The 26,172-nt window shown below is 35.7% G+C and overlaps 1 protein-coding gene across 3 annotated transcripts in view; it reads right to left on the reverse strand.

Annotated features, from left to right (window-relative positions):
• The window catches only part of LOC108701886, a 139,518-nt gene that overhangs the window by 43,949 nt on the left and 69,397 nt on the right, over positions 1-26,172 (reverse strand). For all 3 annotated transcript variants that reach the window (XM_041576155.1, XM_041576156.1, XM_041576157.1), the window contains exons 26-45: positions 25,621-25,754; positions 24,044-24,202; positions 23,205-23,376; positions 22,702-22,913; positions 21,170-21,358; positions 20,623-20,762; positions 18,594-18,756; positions 18,413-18,499; positions 16,621-16,755; positions 15,430-15,549; positions 13,730-13,822; positions 12,048-12,262; positions 11,217-11,410; positions 8,984-9,286; positions 7,907-8,127; positions 6,791-6,952; positions 4,174-4,251; positions 3,370-3,741; positions 2,667-3,020; positions 1,884-2,234 (exon numbers count right to left, since the gene is read on the reverse strand). In XM_041576155.1, the coding sequence (XP_041432089.1) occupies positions 1,884-2,234; positions 2,667-3,020; positions 3,370-3,741; positions 4,174-4,251; positions 6,791-6,952; positions 7,907-8,127; positions 8,984-9,286; positions 11,217-11,410; positions 12,048-12,262; positions 13,730-13,822; positions 15,430-15,549; positions 16,621-16,755; positions 18,413-18,499; positions 18,594-18,756; positions 20,623-20,762; positions 21,170-21,358; positions 22,702-22,913; positions 23,205-23,376; positions 24,044-24,202; positions 25,621-25,754 (3,854 nt within the window). The remainder of the gene's footprint in view (positions 1-1,883; positions 2,235-2,666; positions 3,021-3,369; positions 3,742-4,173; positions 4,252-6,790; positions 6,953-7,906; positions 8,128-8,983; positions 9,287-11,216; positions 11,411-12,047; positions 12,263-13,729; positions 13,823-15,429; positions 15,550-16,620; positions 16,756-18,412; positions 18,500-18,593; positions 18,757-20,622; positions 20,763-21,169; positions 21,359-22,701; positions 22,914-23,204; positions 23,377-24,043; positions 24,203-25,620; positions 25,755-26,172) is intronic.

Genomic DNA, 26,172 nt, shown 5'->3' on the forward strand with positions numbered 1-26,172 from the left:
ACTTGGAGACACTCACAGAGTACAAAAAGTAGTCCCTGCCCCAAACCCTTAGCATAGGGAGCGGTATACAGTAAACAGCAACAGTCGGGCACTCCAAAGGATTCCATGAAGGGTCACAGAAATATAAAAGTAAAATTCTTTATTCAAAGTTACATTATTAAGCTCAGGATTGAAAGGGGTTATTTATCAAAGGTCGAGTTGAATTTTACCCAGAAAATGTGAGTTTTCAAGGGTATTTTTTTGTCAAAACTCGAATTTTCAGGGTTAAAAAGTTAATTCAATGTCTAAAAAAGCTCACAAACCTCTAAAACGCAACCTTTGATAAATAGCCCACTTAGGGGCACATTTACTTAGCTCGAGTGAAGGATTAGAATGAAAAATACTTCGAATTTTTTTTTGGCTACTTCGACCATCGAATTGGCTATTTCGACCTTCAACTTGAACGATTCAAACTAAAAATCCTTCGACTATTCGACCATTCGATAGTCGAAGTACTGTCTCTTTAAAAAAAACTTCGACCACCTACTTCGCCACCTAAAACCTACCGAGGCCAATGTTAGCCTGTTAGTAATTTCTGATCGAAGGAAAATCGTTTGATCGATGAATTAAAATCCTTCGAATCGTTCGATTCAAAGGATTTAATCGTTCGATCAAACGATTTTTCCTTTGATCGTTCGATCGAACTAAATGCTGTAAATCCTTCGACTTCGATATTCGAAGTCGAAGGATTTAACCTTGATGGTCGAATATCGAGGGTTAATTAACCCTCGATATTCGACCCATAGTAAATGTGCCCCTAAGTGTCTCTGGACACAAACACGTAAGGTGGATGGAGATGGTTATTTCATAATGTAACTTTGAATAAATAATGTTACTTTTATATTTATATGACCCTCCATGGAATCCTTTAAAGTGCCCGACTGCCCATGCTGTTGCTATAGGAAGAAGTTGACCCCTAATAGAAGTTGATCCCAGCATCCCTACTTCTATAGTGGACAAATATATAGCCATTTAGGTCAATAACACATTAGCATTTTCAGGAGGAAGTGGGGGCCAGTAATTAAGGACTGACCTTCTTTGTCTCTTGTATCAGTTATTGGTTGCATTGCATGTAATTGCGCAATGTATAAATCCATTTACTGTGCAACACTGCGGAATATGGTGGCATGAAAAGCACTGGTTTCTATTATACAAGACCTTTATAACAGCAGGCATGTCTGTACATCATGACAATATCCTATCCTCTTCTATTAGGTTATGTGATTTATGCTGATGTGGTACAGCAATAGCAATTGAACTAGGTTTTATGTAGCACAAGTGTAGTTGACTTTATTCATATAAGTAAATCATTCTTGCTTGTATGATGCAATTGAAATCTGACATTTACTTCACAAGAATTTATATTATATGACGATCATTCTTTGTATAGCATGATTTATCATGAAATTGCTTGGCAATAAAATTTCAGGGCAAATGATAATTTCATTATATCAAAATTTCCAGTAATACTGACCAGCCTTAACCACTAAATGTATTTGTGGCCTTTGAGTAGGAGGACTCCATTCAACATCTATTTTTTAGGATTATACAAGCTTTGTTGCAGTCATAATATGCCGCTGGCTTTCAGAATTTCTAACTGGGTTACTCACAGATGTTAATTCATAGATATTTGCAACTGAATGCAATGTTTGTTCAGGGGGACATCCATCCACCCATAAATCATAAGTTTTATGTTCTCCTGGTGCCATCTCTGTTGTAGGTCACAGCAGATCAAAATGTGTGGGGACCTTTTAAGTTATGCATTCCTTAGCAATAAAATGTATTGTTCAGTGACAAAAAATATTTTACATCAAAATTATTATATATTTCCTTTGTCACATTACCTGGATAGTTTTACATTTATTCTCCAAAAGCATTTTCCATTGTAGTTTATTGTCAGCGTGAATATCTCCTTTTATTTCAAAAGCACAGGTCCCTGACTGTAATAACATCTCAATGTTATAATTAGACAGCTTTCCAACAACAACAGACATCTTGCTTTCCTCGCTTATCCCCTTCAGCAGAAAGAGGTTATGCCGAAATTCTATTTCCATTTTCATTTTTGGCTGGCACTCAGATCTTACTTGAATTTCAGAGGAGTTACCATTGAATGTCAAGGCACAAAGAAGTTCTGCTTCACAGCCATTAATTACGAGAGATCCATTAACCCGAGATTGCGATGGGATATGGAGATCCTGACGACAACAAAAGAAATCATTTATTTTTCCATTACATTTATTAAGAACCATTTCAACATAGGAATAAAAGGAAAAAAGGCAAAAATATTTGCAATGCAGTTTTCCAAACATTATAGTTATTATATATATATATATATATATATATATATATATATATATATATATATATATATATATAATTAGGTGTCTTTCCTTTAAATTTTCCTGATACACGAAAGCATAATTCTTCATGGAAGAACATTTTCTTCTTCTTAAATCATATATTTTAGAATTTTACAAAATATCCTCTCAATCTAAAGCAACTAGTATTTTAATAGCATCTTTTAATAACTATCCCAACACAAATAGGCCAATATTTGAGCTGTTATTAATGCTAATCTAAATTAACATTTAGTAAGATAAAAGAGAAACATTAAAATTAATCGTTACCTTTAATGGCTTACAGTCTGTTTCTGTGAGAAGCATCCATTCAGTCTTATTGCCAGACATGACTTCGGCCTTAGCACCAATTCTGCATTGGCCAGACTGCACCATGATATGGCCACCAAGTGATGGTGCTGTTGATGTAGAGAATGAAAATTGATTTGCAGAGGGCAGTCCAAGCATATGGAAGTGGTGTATAGAGTGATTGAGTGATCCTTCCACAAAGTAGGGGTCACAGTTTTTTTTCACCAGCAGATGAGCATCATTTTCATCATATCCCATCTTTATGGCTAGCCCAAACCCACAAGGATCCCTCTGCAGTGAACCATTCATTAACAGGTTCTTTGGAATATTAAGTTTCTGAAAAAGTAAAATAAGGCATTACTAAATAGAATTATTATTACACACACACATACTTGTTCTCTCTATGTCTATATAGAAAACTAAATCATGTCAAACTAATATTTTACTTTAGGAGTTTGGGTAGAGAAACCCATGGAAAATTGATTGAAAAGAAAGGAATGCTTGATAACTCTTTTTTTATCTGAATGTGACTCACTGGTAAAAAAAAGTTTGTTGACTCGAAGATTAGAGAATAAGACACTGAACTCAGGAGCCCCAAAGATCAATGACAGTGTCCAATATTTTGTGACTATAGGCACAATTATCTATGTATACTGAGAGACATAAACTCTTTGCTTTAATTTACCTCAGTGAAGCTACAGGAGTTAAAAATTGACGTGGTCCAGTTTAAGAAGGAAGTGTCACTTCCATTATTTTCTTCTCTCGTTTCAGCGCTGGCTTTGATTAAACATTTTCCAATGGAGATATCGACTATTGTGCCAGCCTTCCCCTGTCTTGTAGCTGAAATCCTTATCTTGTTGTCTTTGGTGATGCCTAGTGTATGGAGCTGAGGCAAAGCATGTTTGAAACCAATTTCAATTGTGTTCTGCGAACCACTTTCTGTGTTTATAGTTATTCGTCCAAATTCATCACCCATTGAAACAAGGCCAAACAGATTGGTTTTGTAGCCATTTGCCAGAAGAGATCCATTGATTATAGTTCTTAGTGGAACTGAAAACTTTAAAACAAGGTTAGCATTTTGATATGCAAGTGAAGTCAATATATCCTCATATTAAGAAACGGATTTAATAACAAGTAACAAGCTCTCGTCCAATTGTGCCCTAAGAGTAAGAAAAGCTTCTTCTGTATACATGTTGCACTAAAGGATAATGAGCACTCATTTTAATGAATAATAAGAAATTAATTCAGAATAATGTTCATCTCCTAATAGATCACCATTTATCACCATTAAATAAATAAATAAGCATTTGTGCATGACCCTACAAAGAGTATCTTGTTGGTCTACAGCCCATAAATGATGTATTTCTCATCAACTATGTTTAAAAAATGTTGAATACTGGAATTTTTGGTCTCTCTCTTTCACCTGAAAGGTGAGAACTGCAGAGACTGGTGTTAAACTTCATGGGTATAGGTAACAAAAAAATAATACCTGTGCTGTTTTCCTTGCAATATCTCCATTACAGTGCCCATAAAATAAGCTAGAAGTAAATTCTCCATTGCAAGTGACCTGTAACACCAAAAGAGTTCATAACTTTTAAATCTAGTTAAATGATTACAAGTACATTTATTTTGAACATAGTATATACTGTAGCACAGTGTAGAAATACAGCATGCATTATCTTGTTTATATGAACTTATGCTTCTCTTACATTTCTTGGTCATTAAGGGTTTTTTTTGTATCATGTACAGCACCATCACGAGTTTCTTTTCTTTAAAATGCCTTTATTAAAACATGGACTCTCACCCAAACAATCGGCCATGGTCGTTAAGGGTCACATTATCTCCGTTAAGAAGATATGAAATAAGACAATACATTTTGTTGATTGAATGTGGATGTCTGAGTTTAAAGTTTTCTATAGTGGTCGTATTTCCACACAAATTAACAAAATGAAGGTATGTAATTAACAAGCAACTACTTTCCTACAAACAAACAAACCTAGGAAAACATATCCTCTAGTCTTTTCTTAATACAGGCAAGTGATCCATTATCCAGAAAGTTCTGAATTACGGAAAAGGCCGTGCCCAATAGACTCCATTTTATCTAAATAATACAAATTTTTTAAAAAGATTTCCTTTTTTCTCTGTAATAATAAAACAATGCCTTGTGCTTGAGCCGAACAAGTTATGATTAATCCTTATTGTAGGCAAAACCAGCCTAATGGGTTTATTTACATGATTTTCTAGTAGACCTAAGGTATGAAGATCCAAATGACGGAATGATCCTTTATCTGGAAAATCCCAGGTCCTGAGCATTCTGGATTTAAGGTCCCATACCTGTATAACTAACCTTCCAACTAAAGATAAATAGTTCTTTCAAGCTTTCCTAAATGCCCTTCTGGGAAAAATCCCACAACCTCAGTGTTTTTATGTAAAGTTGATTGGATCAAAGAATATTTTAAAATTGATGCAAGTCTTTGATATGACTTGGAGGATATTAAAAATTAGAAATACATTTGTTGATGTTATAAAACTATGTCTAACAAAATGTCTCCTCTAGTGGTTACATTAAGGGGCATTTTTATCAAGGGTCGAATTGCAAGTTTGTGGGAGTTATTTTAAACTCCCGTGAACTCGAAATTTGACCAACTGATATTTTTAAAAAGAGTTTTTGGTACTCGGGTGAATAGGATCAACCTGCAAACTCAAATCGAATTAGAATCAAATCAAATTTGATTGTCTAGAAGGCTGCAAACAACTCCAAATCGATCCCAGGAGATCCTTCATAGGTTAAAACAGCAATTCGACAGGTTTTAAGCGAATAGCTTAAATTAATTTTGAAAATTGAATTTGAATTTTTTAAAAAACTCCAATCGAATTTGAACAATTCCCTATAATTTGACAGTTTTGGCCATAAAAAAACTCAAAAATTCAAATTTGAAAATTTTAATTTCCACTTCGATTCTTGATAAATCTGCCCCTAAGTGAAATAGTCTAATGTTATTATCTTCCTATATATATATTTTATCTCTACAAGAACAACGGCTACATATTTAGATTAAGCCACTTTGCTGGCTAGACCATAGGCTTATTTATTTAATTACCTCAAAGCAGCCTCAACCATGAAAACTGATGTCATCCTAAGAAACAGCATTCATTTCTGTTTTCGGAATGGGTCAAAGGTTTACTTATTAAGCTCTCTGTCTGACCCATCTTAACCTTTAGAGAATCGACCTTATTTCAGTATCACAATTTTAAAAAAACATTATTTTTGGTATAAAACTGAACTGGAGAGGTTTCCATGGTTGTAATATTTTAAACACATTGGATATGCCTTGTTTGGAAGCAGAGACGTATGTGATTTCCTATAATGCTGCGTTTATTTCTTCTCTTGCCCTATGTAATGATACATTTTACCTTCCCTCCATTCTCTCCTTCCTCCCATAATAACTGATTGTGTCAATTCAACGTTTTAACTTTACATTCCCAGTTTCTTTTCTTGTCCCTCATTAATCAACCTTTCCATTCAACCGTCATTGCCCAGACTACTCTACTATAATTAGTCTAATGGCCGTGCTGATGAAAAACCTGGCATGTATAACAGGAAAGGGAAAGTTTTGAGTAAGCACATAGAAAAGTTTTATTGGTCAGAGCCTTGGGCAGCCCAGACCTTCAGAGAAAAACCCTGATTTATTCTATTTATTAACTGTAATTTTATCTGTATTGCCACAAAATATCTGCAAACTCCACTTTTGTCATTTGTGTAGGTATAAACATTATACAACCACAGATATATACTTCACTTGATAACTTGGTGCTGTCGTGGCTCATTTAGACAAGATTAAACAGTGTTAATCTATTTACTGACATAAAACCATCTCATAATTGTATAGGACATGGTCATTTCTTACTGATGCCAACATGATTAATATGGGCAAACCCTTGCTTCAGTTGAGCATGTCTGCCATTTGCAATAATGGATGTATTAATATGTTTAATGAATTTGACCTCTGTACTAACACACAATCTAACAAATACAGCCAAGAACAACAAATTGCATTAAAACAATTCAAAATATATGCACTGATTATCATGGGTTTGAAGCCAACCTTCATGCTTGATGGTATTATGTAATTAATGGAGCTGAGGTCATTTTGGAGAGAGAGAATAATGTTGGAAGTGTCTCCAGTAGTTTTCTTATTCACTTCTGCTTTGATGTGTTCATCTTCTGCTTGAACTGCCATTCCTGATACAATCCCTTTGTCTGCGCTCTAAAAGTAAGAAAAAATAAGTAAATACATACATTTAAGGTCTTGCCACATTAACACAAATATATATATATATATATATATATATATATATATATATATATATATATATATATATATATATATATATACATACACTAAAGTTAATGTATTTTCTTATTATTACTAGGTTTAACTGGTCTCTCCCATTTAAGAGTCATCAGCTTAATGGGAATCTAAAATATGATCTAATGTAGCTGTAAATAAAGGTTTTTTTTTACTTTCATTTTTGTGGTCCCAATTGATCTCAAATCTAAACAAAGTGTGCAACTTATTTTACTATACCTCAGTACAAGCAAATGTGTATTCTTTGTCTTAGTAGTATAATGGCAAAATAACTACATCAATAAGTTCTGATCCTCTTGCTGGAATAATGTTCTGTGACTGTACTCTCTATAGACCAGGTTGGGGGCCATTGTGTTGGTGTGTTAACATAGTGATAGAGCATTGACTTGTATGTTGCAGGCATTTGCCTATGTCTCATCATCTCCCACTCATCTCAAAATCTAAAACATAGGTTTTAGATTTCAGATCCCATTTCAAAGGAATAGAGAAGGAAATTTCAAATACTGAGATATAATACATGTACTTGCTTTCCATAATGATTGCATTAAGGGGAGCTTAAAACTTAATGGAGTATTTTAAATATAACATATATATATAGTGTTACTAAACAGCATGGGCCCCAATTCACAAAAAAGTATTTGATGTCACACTTGCACACTTAACCGAATGGTTCCAAAATAAATGAAACATACATCTTGAAAAATGGACAGACTACTTATTGCCCTACTTTAATGAGCCCCATGGCTGTTTATAAAGAAAGTAGAAAAGATTCAAGTCCTTAGAGTGACATTAGTATGATAATAATTAATGGAAGGAGAACATTCAATAATGAAATAACTTTAAGGATTTTACCTGATAATAGCAAATGCCATTTATATTGTATGGTAAACCGTGGAATTTTAGATCACCAACATTGTGCTTCAGTCTAGCAGTGAGCTGGGATACCGGTAACATTCTCTCTAATCCCAAAGAAATATCAATTCTACTTTTCCCATTATCCAGGGCAATTCCAAATGTGCGATTGATACTGGTATTTTCCAATGTTACTTCAACAGCACCTGCCATCGGAATTCCTGCACAATGCAATACAAACATTTTACAGCATTATGGATTATTATTCGATTAGAAAATGTCATATTTCTATTACTTGTATTGTACAGTAGCCCTCACATTCTCCAATCAACAATGCCAAATGCACTTTCATTAAATGATCCCTAATAATATGAAACACATACATAAAAACCAGAGTTCATATCCATAACGAGTTGATATGATTTGTTGTGATATGGATCTTAGTGGTTTTAATGTAACAATTATCATTATCTAATGACCCACTAATGCACAAATGTATACAAAATAGGATTTTCCTTTAAATGTAAAATAACTTGTGTACACATAAGGCCAAAATCACCATTTTATGTGCTGAGAATTTTTTTAATTTTTATATTTTATATTATTAAATTTTATTATATTTTATATTTTATTTATTATTATTCATTAAGAATGATAATACAGCTGTATTACAGACATTTATCAAAGAGTAGGGCGATGACACACAGAATATTTGGTCTTTTGGGTTAAATGTTTGATCCCAACATTTTTTGAAAAATGGACCCTCCTGTGTGGCCAGCTCTTCATGCTTTATTTGAGGTTATTTTATATTGATATATATATATATATATATATATATATATATATATATATATATATATATATATATATATATATATATATATATATATATATATATATATATTACTGGTCTGTCAAATAAATTTACTGGTTGGATTGGTTCCTAAAACTCCTGGTCAAATTGAATCCCTGTGAATCCTGCAGGAAACTGATAAATCAGATCCTATGTCTTTTTTTTAAGTGTTATTCTTAAATACAAACAGATATTTACTTGTAGTATACTAGCGCACTATATACCTGCATTCTGTAAAGAAACAATGTTGTGTACAAGCCTCCCTGTAACACCTCGTTGTGCGTGGTCACCAGCATTGGAAAGATCCATACATAGTAATTTTTCATCTGCTTGGATACAGACTTCTCCATTTTTATCTAGTTCATCTAACTGGATATAAGCCCTTAGTTTTGTTTCTGCAGGCAAAGAATAGCTTCCATTTTGGGACAGGTTGAAAGTGATATTGTGCTGTGTACCGTTTCCAAACACGTTTCTATTTCGAACGTAAATTCTGTAGAACTCCTGGTTCTTCAGAAAACTGATGTAACCTATAAAAATGCAAAAAGAAAAAAAGCTTGCATTAAACATAAAACTGGATACAAGAATGTAGGAGCAGTAAGCACACTGAATTTTTGCAAATTAATCTGACACGTTCCATGAGGAGTGGCTTCAGTCATAATGCCTACTGCTTTGCTGTTTACGTTGGCTTTATTCATGAATCATTTACTATTAGGGATGTAGCGAACGGCGGAAAAAATGTTCGCGAACATATTCGCGAACTTGCGTCAAAAATGCGAACAGTTCGCGAACGTCGCGAACCCCATAGACTTCAATGGGAAGGCGAATTTTAAAAGCTAGAAAAGACATTTCTGGCCAGAAAAATGATTTTAAAGTTGTTTAAAGGGTGCAACGACCTGGACAGTGGCATGCCAGAGGGGGATCAAGGGCAAAAATGTATCTGAAAAATACATTGTTGACACAGCGCTGCGTTTTGTGCTGTAAAGGGCAGAAATCACACTACGTCACTCAGGTGATGTTTCTGGATACGGAATGTGAAAAAGCTCACACAGCTAGGTGGCACTTGGTTAAAGACTGGGCAAACAATGCCTGCAAGGGCAACGTATACAGTAGTGGGTACGGAATATATTATTGCTGCTGTAAAAACATCACTCAGGTGATGTTTATGGACACGGAATTATTATTGTTATTTAGACAGAATGTGAAAAAGCTCACACAGCTAGGTGGCACTTGCATACCTCCCAACTGTCCCTCTTTTGACCACTCAACCCCCTGTCCCTCTTTTGTACTGGAAAGTCCCTCTTTTCTCTGAACTGAACAGCCAGAAAAAAACCAGTTTCTAACTTAATTAGCTTTTGGCAGAGAGTTCAGAACAGCTAACAGGTGCAAATAAGATACTTTGTAACAATTTTGACTCTGGTTGGTGCTGGTAGTGGTGAACTACTAGGAGGAGCAGCACACCAGTCCCTCTTTTCTCTGAACTGAACAGCCAGAAAAAAAACAGTTTCTAACTTAATTAGCTTTTGGCAGAGAGCTCAGAACAGCTAACAGGTGCAAATAAGATACTTTGTAACAATTTTGACTCTGGTTGGTGCTGGTAGTGGTGAACTACTAGGAGGAGCAGCACACCAGTCCCTCTTTTCTCTGAACTGAACAGCCAGAAAAAAAACAGTTTCTAACTTAATTAGCTGTTGGCAGAGAGCTCAGAACAGCTAACAGGTGCAAATAAGATACTTTGTAACAATTTTGACTCTGGTTGGTGCTGGTAGTGGTGAACTACTAGGAGGAGCAGCACACCAGTCCCACTCCCCAACACAGCTAGACTAATAGCACTGGGCTCTTATAGTAGCAAAGTAAAAAAACAAAAAAGAAAATAAAAGCAGTCCTTACAAGGACTATTGGGTTATTACAGCAGTCAGCAGATGAGATCAGAAGCAGTGCCCACAGCAGCTACATACAGAGCACTGCAGTAGAAGGTAGATTACTAGTCAGCAAAGCTAACTAACCTAAACTCACTGTCCCTCAAATCCCTGCAGAGTTCTGTCCCTACAATACAGAGCAGTATCAAGTAGATTACTAGCCAGCAAACTTACTATCAACTGTCCCTCAAATCAGTGAAATCACTAACAGCTCTCTCCCTACACTAGCTCTTCCAAGCACACACAGGCAGAATGAAAAAACGCTGCAGGGCTTCAGTTTATATATGGAAGGGGAGTGATCCAGGGGGTGTGGGGGTGGTCCAGGAGGGAGAGCTTCCTGATTGGCTCCATGTATCTGCTGCTCTGGGGTGAGAGGGCAAAAATAAGCGCCAGCTAAGGCGAACCCAAATTGGCGAACATTGCGCGACGTTCGCGAACATTCGGCGGACGCGAACGGTCGATGTTCGCGCGAATTAGTTCGCGGGCGAACAGTCCGCGACATCCCTATTTACTATGCTGATAGATGCACATAAATACTTACCTTCATTAATATTTTTCTTTTGCTTTATAGATCCTTCAATTAAGAATTGGTGAGGTATAATTGTTAGTCCATTAATGGTATGCATAAGGTTTCCACTAAATGCCAACGCCAATCCAACTTTTTGCTCCTTTGATCCCAGAAGTTCAATCACCAAGGACTGGTTATTAATAGTAGTCTCAGATAAAAGGGAAAACCTGAAAAGGAACAAGTTAACCAACGAAATGTATCTGAATTGAAGAAAAGACTAACAGCAATATACTGTTATATTTTCTACTTCTAGTTCTTTATGCTCTTAGGCTGATGGAACCCAGCTTAGAAGTGACACCCAGGAGTTTATGGACTATGCCTTGGTAGAAGTACTCATTACTCTGAGTAGCCAGGTTAAATTCCATGGAGCTCATCTTAGTGGGCAAGAGACAGAAGTAGGTTAACTAGCTGGGCAGTTTGTGCTCCACAAAGGAGTGGGGTCAGTACTTAGATAGGCATTCTCTCAGTACAAGGAGCACAGAGACAGGCATAGTGAGACTCTTAAAACAGTTTCTTGCTGGAACCCTTTTTATGTGCTGGGTGGGTCCAAACCTTATAGTCTCTTGTAGATGTGATTCTATGAAATCCTAAATATTCTCTGGAAAACAGAGAAGGATGTTCAGCAGAACTGAAGCTAACTGGCAATATAGTCCCATATCTGATCACTTGGTAGTCACTACAATGTACCGTGCATCCAGGTTAACTTCCCCGCTAATGGTCTCAGTTTCCAAAAATGTAATTAATGCCATTCATAAAAACTGTCTAATGTATTAAGGTCACCTAGATCACATTACTTTACTGTACCTTGAAGGCAATGTCTTGCCAGTAATCCTTAAGTGAGCAGTCAATGGATCAGCTAGAACTGTTTGATGCAAAGATGCACTGAGCCCAATGATTCCAATGTTTGTCCTACTGTCATTGTTTAAATCTACCTCAAATAACAAAACCTCTTTACCCCAGTGCAGGGTGAATGTTCCGTTTACATCCCTTGCTCCATATCTTTTCACTGTTGCATCAGCCTATAAGAAAATATGCAAAAGTTAGGATAAGCAAAATGAAGGATACAGGCTAATTCAATCACTGTGCAAAATTTGCACCAGATCTAGATAGCCATAGCAGCAAATCAGCTGGTAGCATTTACTGGTCTCCTGTTTAATAGCAAACAACTGATGATTGTAATGATTGTTAGAGTTCATGTTGTTAGATTCCCAACTGGCTTGAATGACAGACTCCATTCTTCACAAAATTTATGAGATTTTTGGTATTTATGGGCCAGTCTCCCACCATACCCACCCTCATCATCTTCATTATTGAATAAAGGTATTATCTTTACATCCTTTTTATCTGTATTAAAATGCTGGCCCTATAAACTTTTGACTTGCTTAAGTTATACAACACCTTTACTAATCCGAATGCCCGTACTTCTTACCTTCACAATTGCATTTGTAAGTTACCCAACAACTTGATTTGTAAGTGTCTCTTTTGCTAATGCTTTGTAAGAAAACAATATATAGTGATGGGCAAATCTGACCCATTTCGCTTCGCAAAAAAAAACAAAATAACGTAAATTTGCCTAAAAGCATTGAAGGCTATAGGTGATGACATTTTCTGATGTGCGGCAAATTTTGCAACAAATTTTTTCCACCCATTAGAGTCTATGGAACACTCAACTACATATAACTCTTGGGTTTCGCTATAAGAGTTACACTCAGTTTCTCAATCACCTTCAGGTTAGACTAACATTAGACACCCCGAAACACACCAACACCCACAAAACAAATTCGCTGCCACCATCTATCATTAACAGGTGATAGAAACCTAATGTGACTACTTCCATGCCCTCTATAACAGGTAATAACTCACACTACAGAAATGCATCAAACACTCTCTCCTATGGTAGTTAGTCAGGGTAAGATCCTACTAGTTCAACAAGCACTCCAGCAGCCAAAGGGTTCATTTACATTCAAAAACGCTTTCCTGCTAGCTGTACTATTTATTCAACATATAGATAGGCAACTTTTCCCTTTCCACACATGCAAAGTTTTAATACACTTAGGCACAAGCATTCATATGAGCTATGAGTTTGTTAGAGCACAAGGACAAACATATTAAAATATATTACTTTTCGGGGCCGATTCATCAAGGGTCGAATATCGAGGGTTAATTAACCCTCGATATTCGACTGGGAATTAAAATCCTTCGACTTCGAATATCAAAGTCGAAGGATTTAGCGCAAATACTGGGATCGAACGATCGAAGGATTATGTTGTATTTGTGTATATATAATTTATTTGACCAAGCACCCACAAGTGTGCCAAAGGAAAGTGCACAGACACTTTCATATAAGATGTTATAACCAGCACCCAGGCATTTGCCCATCAAGGATTATGAGTGCACCACTATATATATATATATATATATATATATATATATATATATATATATATATATTGTATATCACATAAGCAAGGAGGTCAACACTATACCTGGATATTGTGGGGAATCCGCAAATTAAAGGGATGTGTGAAGTAGGAAAAAAATCCCATTTGATTCAATGTACGATTTAACTGTGCGTGCAACTAAATGGGTAGAAAAGGAATATGTAGTTAGAAAATATCTTTAAAATGCAAGTTACAGATTAATAACTATATGCACATAATCAGGAGTTTTAACATAGTTCTAAATAATTCCTATTTAATATTAATTTCTTACCAACTCACCCAGTAAAGTCCAACATTTTAGATTTAGAATACTAAAGTATGGACTTTAGGACGGATGAACATTGAGGGGCACATTTACAAAGCTCGAGTGAAGGATTCGAATTAAAAAAACTTCGAATTTCGAAGTGTTTTTTGGGCTACTTCGACCATCGAATGGGCTACTTGGACCTTCGACTACGACTTTGACTACGAATCGAAGGATTCGAACTAAAAATCGTTCGACTATTCGACCATTCGATAATCGAAGTACTGTCTCTTTAAGAAAAACTTCGACCCCCTACTTCGGCAGCTAAAAGCTACCGAAGTCAATGTTAGCCTATGGGGAAGGTTCCTCATAGGCTTGCCTGAATTTTTTTGATCGAAGGATATTCCTTCGATCGTTGTATTAAAATCCTTCGAATCGAACGATTCGAAGGATTTAATCGTTCGAACGAATAATCCTTCGATCGTTCGATCGTAGGATTAGCGCTAAATCGTTTGACTTCGATATTCGAAGTCGAACGATTTTAGTTCCTAGTCGAATATCGAGGGTTAATTAACCCTCGATATTCGACCCTTAGTAAATCTGCCCCTGAATGTGGAGATAACATTGACATTTTGATGTCGTTCAGTAGATTTGCTGACCTTTACTGTTGCACAAAGCACACCCAAAACTACATTCATGTCTCAAAGTCACAGTAGAAAGCAGCAACAAGATTGACATTTCTGAGATCCAGCTTACTGCTCCTTGCTGTACTAATCACTGTGGGAAAATGGGCCATAAAACTGTGGTATTATAAACTGTGTTGACACATTGGGGAGGTGCAGCGATTCATTTGAGCACTGCTGTGAGATGGGATGATTAGTAAAGCAACTAAAATCAATATTAACAGATAGTTATATAATCTGTTATCACTTTTTATATTCATTTGCATTTTTTTACAGTGTAAAAAGTTATCGCTGATTCAGTGGTTTCTGTATCTGGGTTGGCTCTGTATGAGACAGAATACACTGAGGTCACACACTATGGAGCAGATTCACTAAAATTCAAATTGAGGAATTATAAGGAATTCCTACCAGGTAGACCTATGATAAATGTGTCAATTTGTCAGAATATGTTTTGAGCAGTCAAACACCATTCTGTTCTCAGCTCATGTCTACACTAGGGGCTAACTAACAGTGGGGGAATAGTAATTCATCGGCACAACTTGGGTAATTCTGGCAGGGAAAACCCTTGCTAGCTTATTGTGGGATGCCAAAACTAGCAAGGGTTTTCCCTTCCAGCATTACCCAAGTGCTGGTGAATTACTTTTCCTCTATATTGACTACGAGGTCGCCGATTCCTCTCTCAGCGGGCACTGGGGAGTCGCATTGGCCAGGGTGTAGGGGGGAATCCATTTTCTCTAACTTACAGTGGAGAAATAATGAACCTTGAATTCTCTAACACTGGAATTATAGAACTCTCAAAAATCTAGAAAAATACTAACCTGCAAAGTATTATTTCTGTTGATTATTATTTTCCCCCATATACCGTGATTAAACTCATCTTGCTTGGTATGCCTTGAGAAAATTTCCCCATCAAATATTAAGGCACGTGGAATTCTCAACTGTAATGAAATAAAACATATATACTATTAACTGAGTACATTATTTGGAACATTGCCCTTATTGTCGAAAGGAGTCAAACTTCACAGGAGTCTTTTTAAGAGAGGTTTCAAAAATTTCAAAAAGATTATACAGTATATTAGTTGAGGTTGAACAAGAAACATATGTGTAGTTAGTTCCGCCTTTTGCCCAGGTAAATAATACCTCATCTAGACACCAGAAATGTTGCCAGGCAGACTTTGTAAATATTCTGCATAATTGCACCAGATTTGGTTTTGGCGAATCAGACCCAATATAAATTGTGCACCAAGCGCATCGCCCACTTGCAACTGCAATGGTGTTGGAATTTGTGATGGTGCTTAAAACTGCACTTGTGGACATACAAGTGCCTTATAGTGAGCTGTAGGTGGCAACAACAATGTGGCGTACATGTGACCAACATTCACTGTCAGGCTTATTTATTAATTTGTGATTGCCACAATTTGCTTCTTTTTTTTTTCCTGATGATTAATTTTTCTCCTTTGGTTCCTAAAACTTACATCTCGGCAGATTTTAATTGGGGAGATTCATATTTACGTGATGGTGTAACTCTTCTGTGACTTCCATCTTTATAAATTACAGTAGTAATTATCTACTCTATATAAAAAAAAAATTCCTTTTGAAATGTCTGTACTAATTGGACTGCAGGGGACACGGTCAGTTCTGTATTTAAACAATTCCGTCCAGGACCTGCACTCCTTTATATTAATGTAACAACTGTTTATGTAAATATATTGCATAGTGTCCAACTATTCAGTCCTCACTTGGACCTTTATCAAGGATAGAGCAATAAGTTAGATACACGAATATATACACAAATATATGTGCATAAAAAGGTGCCAAAATGGCATGATTGGTATATATATATATATATATACTGTATATATATTGCTCAGAGGGCTCAGCCAACTAAAATTAATTGAAATAAATTAAAATGTGAGCACTAAAACTAACACCATTGCTCCTGCATGATCTCAAGTCTGAGACACACATAGTTTAACACTGAGGTATGAATTAATGTAAAACTTGATTACCTGGAAAGAGTGAGTCATATCCATCCTTAACACATGCCATAATTCTCTTTTACTAGATTTGTTCTGAAACATTCCTGTGAGACCAAATACGTTTCTCTTGTTTGCTTTAATGGTTGCTTCAATTTCAGTTTTTCCCTGAAACAGACACAATTCCATTTAGTTACGGGGAAAAAAACTGAATCAGGAACACAATCTATATTGTATAATGATTTCTCAGAAGATATATCCCAGTAAAAACACTACATTATTTTCAGTAACTTACCAGTGATTACAGTTTCGGTAAAGGGGCAGTTCACCTTTAACTTTTAGTATGTTATAGAATGGCTAATTCTAAACATCTTTTCAATAGTTGCCTTTGTTTTATTTGTTATAGTTTTTCAATTATTTGCCTTTTTCTGACTCTTTCCAGCTTTCAAATGGGTTAACTGACCACATATTAAAACAAATGCTCGGTAAGGCTACAAATGTATTGTTATTGCTACGTTTTTATTCCTCATATCCCAGTTCAAATCAGTGCATGGTTCCTAGCTTTAGACCCTAGTAACCAGATTGCTGAAATTGCAAAGTTCAAAGCTGCTGAATAAAAAGTTAAATAACAAAAAAACTCAATTGATGAAAAATAAAACATCAAATTATGACCGAATTTCACTCTCTACATTATTTATCAAAGTCCGAATTTATCTCAGTATTTTCTGAAAAAAAAACTCAGACCAAATGTGCACAGGTTTTTTCACCTTATTTATTATTACACTTTCCCGAAAATTTTGGTTGCTGGGAAAAAATAAAAAAACATGAGAAATACAAATCACATAAATTTGGATTTTTCACCCGAAAATTTTTGCCCTTAAACCCCGAAATCATCGGATTATTGCGCGAAACCCAGCGCAGATCAAAAAAATCTTTGGGACTTTTCCCACTGACTTATATGCAATCTCGACAGGTCTAAGATGCCGGATTTTCGGATACAGACTATTTCCATTCTCGGGGTATAATAAATTCTGAAAATTTTGTGTTTAATTTTTTTGCTAAAAATTTGGATTTCATACTTAAAAAACACAAATTTTTCAGATTTTTGGTATTTGAAGTTTAGTAAATAACCCCCTTAAAGTTAACTCAAAGTTAGTGTTGTTCTCTTAGTAACACAGATCATACAAAATTAGATACATCCCCATCAAATTAGTATCATCCAAAACCTGTGCAAAGTATCACTCTAAAAATTCTTAAAACTTGGGCTCTTTGAGCCCAAGAATTTATGCTTTTTTGTTTCTTAGAGGCAGATTTACTCATTTTTGCTTTCTCAGATTTTTGCCATGATTAGCCTATTTTTTTTATTAAGTTTATATTTCCTGTGACTGTGGTTTTTATAAAAATCCTACCACCGAAAAACTGCTGCAATTTAATTTTAGAAAATTACAGAAAAAAACCTAATGTTTTTCTAGCCGTTATAAATGAGAATTTTGGCAACATTTTAACGAGAAAATGTATACATACTCCCCTTGTAGTAGTAGAACTGGTGGCTACTGCTCCCTGCAAAACTTAAAAAACACTGTGACCAAGCACAAACTGGTAACTGCTAATGAGTAATGTTGACATCTCTTTTATACCAGTGACATTGGTTACATGATTTATGATTCTCACTTTGATTTCATGATCAGTACATAAATCTGCTTAAGCTGGTTTTCTTGGAATTTAGAGTTTTCGACATCTGTTTCCATATTTTGGAGGCAACTGTAGGTTGGTTCCGCGGAATTACAGTAGTTGGGATCAGTTATTCTATCAAAAATGCACTTACTAAGGCCTGTCTTTTCGTTGAAGCACAAATTTCAAGGTTGTTAGGAAAAACCTGATGCTTGTATGGATGTCGGAGATCTGCACAAATCTGAAAGAGAAAACAAATATGTATAGTTATATATAGTATTATAGTGCTACAATACATTTTTTCCCCCAAAAGATGGTCTTCTAAGTGTACTCACATATAGATTGTCTGTATTATACCCAAGAGTGATTGTCTGAACACATTCCTCAATCCCATCCATCAGCAGTTTTGTTTCTAGCATATAATGCCTTTTCTGCTTATCCACAGTAAATGTCTCTTGGAGGAGAATACTTTGTGGAACTGGTACTTTAAAAGGATGTCTGCAGAAAACATTCAGATGTATATTTTATCAGTGTATATTTTATCAGTTTAAAATTGACATATTACTGTACTTACTGTATATACTCGAGTATAAGCCGAGTTTTTCAGCCCCAAAATATGCTGAAAAACTGTACCTCGGCTTATACTCGGGTCAAGCGCAAAAACGGTCGCGGGGTCTAAGAATAGTCGCTGGAGTCTAAGAATAGTCGCCGGCGCCTAAGAATAGTCGTCGGCATCCAAGAATAGTCTCCAAGAATATTCGCCGGCGTCCAAGAATGGTCGCCGGCATCCAAAAACGAGATGCCGGCACCTCCAATGGGAGCAGAAACCCTCAATTTTTTGATTGAAACTTACCCCAAGCTGCTGCATTTCTCACCCTAGGCTTATACTCGAGTCAATAAGCTTTCCCAGTTTTTGGAGGTAAAATTAGGTATCTCAGCTTATACTTGGGACGGCTTATACTCGAGTATATACGGTACTTAAATATTTCCTACTTATCTATGGTTTCTGAATTTTACTGGTTCATAATAGATTTTATTTAAAAAAAAGACTAAATAATGTTTGAAGAGGTCTTATCAGGGGCCAATAATCATGCAAATATCAGCAGTGTCGTGTTATAACAAAGATCACTCAGTCAGTTCATTGTTTCATGGCCAAGTCGAGCATGGAAATAAGGTTTGGTAGAACCAGGATTTAAAAATATTATAAGGTTCCTAATTCTTTTCTGCTCAATGTACTATATGTTTTCCAGCCATAAACAACACTTGATTTATACTTGATTTATAAGGCTTAGATCCTTTTGCATATAAATGATTCTTTATCTGAAAGGCACAGGTATTCTATTGTTTGGATCAGGCATTTTAGTTAGTCATACAAAGAGGCATTAGGCCAGAGATTTTTCATGACTTCAGAAAAATTGCTCAGCCATAAATCCATGCAGGGGGGGCATACAGACTGTCCTTTTTACTGATTTACTGATTTGCTTAGCCAGTTAATACATCTCTGGATAATTAAAGGCCTCTATAGCTTCAGAGTTGTGCTTGGGAAAACATCTTCATTGTGAAGCACATGCAACGCATATTTTCCCACCAGCAATTTACATTAATGCCAGTGGGAAAGTAACTTTTGCCATTTTCTTTTCCCACACTAGAGGAGATTAAGCTCAACAAAAAACCCATGTGCCACTAATTTAAAGGGGAACTATTGAGAAAATGAAAATGTAATATAAGCTTCATCATAGTGAAGTAAGAAACTTTCTAAATACGACCAATTAAATATTCTGCATAGTTTCTGAAATAATCAAGTTTATCTTCACTATCCCTCTCAGCATCTGTTTCTTTTTATTCTTTCTCCATGCAGCAGTTGGGTGTCAGATGAATAATCCAATATATCTTATAGGGCTTCTTCCTTTCCTAGAAGATGAATTAGAGCTCACTCAAATAACTGATTCCAGTATAAACAAATTCCAACAAAATAAGTGCCTTTTGCACAAATCCTGCATGTAGAGAGACACAATGTCTGGTGATTTTAATAGAGTGAGCTCTAATACATCTTCTAGGCAAAAGAAGCCCCCTTATAAGATATATTGCATCCAACGGTCAATGATTATCTGTCACCAACTGCTGCATGAAGACAGAATGAAGAGAAACAGATGCTGAGAGAGGGATAGAGAAGATCAACTTGATTATTTCAGAAACTGTACAGAATTTTTAATTGATTATATTTAGAAAGTTTCTTATTTCAGTATGCGGAAGCTTATATTAAATTTTCATTTTTGCTATAGTTCCCCTTTAAAGTGTACTAGTTTATTTTTATTGTGTTTTTTATCAATAGTAGTAAATGTGTTAAACAATGGGATACAAGACCTAAGATAAAGAAGACCTTGTTTCTGATATAACATTTTGTCCTTCTTCAGTTCTTCTATCTGTCCATCCAACTGTAAAATGAGAGGATAACTCTTCTGATCTGTCCACATTGTCTTGATTGAAAAGTTTGTCTTCTTTGGCTGTAATTAAAATGATTTCCATATTATAATTCAAATTGTATATAATTATATTTGATTACAAGGAAATGAGTTACAATTGGATGTAAATGTTGACAGGATTGTGTGCCTAGTTGGAAAGTCTTTCCAGAGAAGCCCAGAAAATATGTGTAAATTCCACAATAATTGAGATTTCCTATAGATATAACACAAACACATAACATTTAAATCTAGGTACAAACAGGGTTTCCCTACTGAGTGCCTCCCCCAGGACTCAGCAAGAGGAAATCATAAATGCAAGGAGCTGTAGCTAAGCAACAGTTAGAGGTTGGACAGACTTGTAAAATGTTTATACCTGTATATCATATATTATCAACATTTCCGTTTATGAAAACATTTTTTTTAAATGACACTTATGTGGCCATACATACCCAATCTATACTTCTGTAACCAGCACTGAAGTTAAATTCTTGTTTTGAACCTTTGATCTTGAAGGTAAACAGCTTTATTTTTTCATTATTTTCTAGGTGGATTTCATTCTTGAGAAGTTGATTCCACAAGGACACCATTTCACTGTAACTTCTGAAAGCATTCCCCCCAATAAAATTCACTGTGGAAGCCTAGGAATAAAAGAAATATTGCACAATGGATATTATGCCACCTTGTTAGTAGGTGGAATCAAGGCAAGAGAAAATACTGAATATTAAATAATCAGTAATCAATTGTGACTGCAAGTGCTGTGTATAAACTGCAATTTATTGTAGGGCACACCTCATCTTTTTTACCCATAATGCAGCACTTTTGCATTCTACCCTTATTGCAGTCGCATTCCAAGTTCCTTCTGTAATTGCACCCAATGTGTTGACTGGTGTGCCCATCCCACCTCCTGTAACAGATGGCTCAAAAGTTTACTTTATGATGCTCAGGAACCACTGAGCTACTGCCACCTCTAAAGTAACATACAGTGGCCTGTGTCAATGGATACAGCATAAAGAATCACATGCAGACATCACTGAGCCCCAGAAATCTTAACTCCAATGTAGTTATGTCCAATTTATCAAAATGTGCACATTCTGTCACAGTCTGACTGGGCCTGCGGGACACTGGGAAAAAAACCTGGTGGGCTCCTTTGGCCCAGACCCTCTCCATGTGGCTTACAGAGCCTTTGCTCCATCCTGAACTTAACCCCGCTGTGCAAAGAAATAGCACGCATGGAAGAAGGTATGCGCTGATGGGGGGACAGAGGGGAATTTGTGCCTGACATGGCAGCCCCAGTGGGCCCCCCAGTCCAACACTGCATTCAGTTGTGTGGGTTTTTTTTATGTATTAGACATAAGTTTGCCAAGCTGAACTCCCCCAATTACACCAAAATTATACTTAAAAAACACTGCAATGTAGGTAAAAAATATGGCAACTTGCATCCAAAATTGCACCTTGTATACTGTGCAATAAAAAGATCAAAATGCACTAACTGTCATATTATAAATATTATTTTGCAAAATGTATGGATTTTTACTCTAATTTATGTGAATTTTATGTGCATTTTACAACCATTTTTACGACCATTTACAACTTGTATTACTTTCCCCCTAGTCTCTAAGCAGATAAAAAACACTTTGTTTTTCAATAACAAATAGGGTGAAAGTCTCCATACAATCTTCATTTAGATCTGCATTAATGTAACAATGCCAAATCCTTGTGCCTGGCCGAACCAAATCCAAATATGCATATTATGGGCTGGAAGGGAAATCACATAACTTTTTGTCACAAAACAAGGAAATAAAAAATAATTTTCCCTTCCCAGCCAGAATTTGCATATGCAAATTGGTATTTGGTTCGGTATTCGGCTGAATCTTTCATGAAGGATGGGATTTGGCTGAATCCCAAATAGTGGATTTAATGCATCCCTCATTTTTACAAACACGGACAAAGCATGAATCTAAAAATAAATGAAAGGACTGACTCTAAGATATGTAGCCGTAGGTGTGTGAATATGGATTTTCCCCTCTTTCTCGTTTCCTTTGTCTTTGTAGAACATTTCTAGAACTAGATTCTTTATGGTGAGAGCCTTTCCTGCAGACATTTCTATTATAGTCTGGTAGGCATATCGCTGAGGCTGATAGCGTTTCAGGGCTGAGTAGAGATATAACCACGGAGTGTCCATAGTAAATGCCCCTGTAAAGAAAAAATAAGTCGATTTTTAATTTACTGTAATAATAATTGGGGTCAGGCATAGACTAATACTATTCAAATCAAAGAGAGAATAAGATATGAACAAGAAAATACTTTAAAATAAGCTTAGATTATAGCAGACCTAAAATCTATATATTCTCTTAACATTAAAATGAATAGGCATATTGTAATACTGCAAATGTACTTTACTCAAAAATATTTACAAATTTGGCAAATCCAACAAAGTAAACAACATTTTATTCATTGTCATTGTTAATATTGCCAGCATATTACCTTCCCATTTCTGTAAATCATTTTTGGATGTATCCTTCCACTGCAGGCCAGCTACAAAGGGTACTTTGTCGTTATACTGCATTTTGAAGTTGGTGTTACTCTCCAGCGCAGAATGGGTGTGTATTAGCTGAGTACGATAATTCACTTGCTTCTCAGAGACTTGCAAGGTGAACTAAAACATTTAAAAAGATTTTACCTTAAAACAGCTTTATTGATTAATATATACACTACCAGAGATGAAAATCATAAATGGGTTGAAATCAAAATAATGATGAATCTTACATTTAATACTTGTATTAAAGTGCATACCAGAAAAAAAAAGAAAAAGAAGAAGACTGAAGGGGTTATTTATGAAGCACAAAAAAATGTCATTCCTTCAAGGCTACTAAAACCAATACTTGCACCTATGCATAGTTCTCAGTTGCTGGTTCTGTCCTGTCTAATGCACCTGTCCATGGAAAACCTGGAGCTAACAGGGTTCCCCCAGAGGCATGTGTTAATTGAAGCAGAAGTTTCGGGTTTTCCCTTGATTTTATCGGGTTCTTTGCTGATCCGATTAATTTGAGTTATTTTATTAATAAATAAGGCAAAATCAGGCATGGGACTTTGGTCAAGCTTTTTTTATTTTAATTACGAGATAAATTCAGATTTTAGTAAATACAGTCTCCCCCTTATTATTATTATTATAATTATATATTATTTGTTTAAAGGCTTGGGATTATCAGTCTGAAAACTAAAAGACTATAGGAAAGGAAATCCCAGTATCTTAACATCTTTTTTGTATTTCTGTGTACACACCTCTAACAGTCCAACAAACAACCAGATTAATATTTTCTTACCTCCATAAAATAGCTTGCTGCCGATGGACTGGAGTTGTTTTTAAATGTCTGACTGATAAACAGCTTTTTCTTGTTATTCATTTCATCCCAGTGTTTTCCATAGCTCACTTCCAACATTGAATGTATATGAGATATACGCTCTTCATGGTTTAAATGCACCTGGAAGAAACACACTTCATGCAGTTTTGTCATGTTCATCTTAAAGGAACCTGACATAAAGAATGGCTTGAGACCCCTGCAAAACCAAACAGCTCCATCGTTTATATTATGTTTTACTGGGGTGTAAGCAGTTGTTCCACCAGTTCTACCAAAGTGCTTTTTATTTTGCTCTGTATAACATTGTATAATAATGTACCTCGAAGGTGTGAGGTTGGAATTCGCCCATAAATAGCAAAATGTTGCAACAATCACAGTAGATTAAACTATACATTGGAGCACTGATACAGCCAGTTGTCAAATAATGGGCCAGAGTCAATTGAATGAGAAAAGGGTTTATCACACGAAAAGTCATGGACTAGATTCATTTTAAGATGCAATTCAATTCAGAAAAACTTCTCTCATGGTTTATCACATGAAAACTCTATTGAACTCTATGGGAAAAAACTGAAACTGAATTTGGAGAAAAGTTTTTTTCTCCTCGAATTGAATCTCGTCCATGACTTTACAAGTGATAAACTATGAGATAACTTTTTCTTACTGAATTGAATCTGGACCATAATGGGTAAATCAGCAAAAAGCTTGTGAATCAGTTACTGCTAGGAGTTTATACAGGAGGGTGGTCTGGAAGAACATACAGAATGTAAAAGGTGTACAACTGAGGGAGGGTGGAGGGGACAGTTTAATACTCCTGGGCAGGCAACTTCAAATACTGCTGTGGGCTTATAAAGAGGGACAGTTTTGGATGCAAGGGTTAATATTTCTTGGGACAAGTAGGACAGTGTTGAGTTTTGGGTGAACCAGTTGCAGAAGGCTGATAGGCAGATTTTCAGCCAAAAGGTGGTTGAACGGGTATTTATGAGATTGGGGAAGGGTCATATTCTGTTGTAGGAAAACAGATCTAAGGCTGACCATCTAAAGATGGTGTTTAAAATCAGGGGTGCGTGTAAACAAATTTTGATTAAATGAAATCTCATAGTAATCAGTGCAGATCAGTAACTTCATTATATTAGCAATGCCCCTTATTTTTCAAGTAAGCTGATGGCCTTATATTATAATATATGACCACCCAATGCAGATAATTAGTGCTCAACTGTTGTACTTCATGTAGTTGCTGTAAGTCAGGAATAAACTGTTAGAGCTGAACTACAGGGCATAGAAACTAGTGATTGACATGTGACTCTGGTCTCTAGCCCAGAACTCCATATGGTTCTGATGCCTTTACATGTAGCTTTTGCACTGCCACCCTTCTATAAACACTTTTTTTGATCCTGTTTTTGATCCCCTAGAAAATAGCAATACGAGAAGTCTGTTTGTGTTGCTGCAGAGCAAGATAAGAAACCAGAGAAACAATTCTATTGATTAAAAGAAATGTACATTATACATGATGCACTTAATTTCTAAGAAACCATGTATTGTACCTTGTGGTTGAAAGATGGCATTTGTGTACAATGAAATTCATGCTCCACATCAACCCTATACTGATCATCTGAATTTGTGTCCATCTTTATTTTTTGGCCTGTGTCACACTCATGTTGGAGATATTTTGCATCACCTGTGATAGAAGACATTGTTAAAAATTCAACTGGTCCTTTAGTTATGTATCTGTTCGCATATACCAAGAAGTCCTGAATGCTTCAAATTTGAGTTACACACTAAAGCCCAATTGGAATGGCCAATTGGAACATAGCAAAATATTTGCAGATTTGTAGTACAGGTAAAAGATCCGTTATCCGGAAACCCATTATCCATTATTATTCCGAATTACGGAATGATCATCTCCCATAGACTCCATTATAATCAAATAATCCAAATTTTTAGAAAGAATTCACTTTTTCTCTGTAATAATAAAACAGTAGCTTGTACTTGATCCCAACTAAGATATAATTAATCCTTATTGGAAGCAGAACCAGTCTATTGGGTTTATTTAATGTTTACATGATTTTCTAGTAGACAAGGTATGAAGATCCAAA

The sequence above is a fragment of the Xenopus laevis genome, chromosome 9_10L (genome assembly GCF_017654675.1).
Source record: "Xenopus laevis strain J_2021 chromosome 9_10L, Xenopus_laevis_v10.1, whole genome shotgun sequence".
Taxonomy (NCBI): domain Eukaryota; kingdom Metazoa; phylum Chordata; class Amphibia; order Anura; family Pipidae; genus Xenopus; species Xenopus laevis.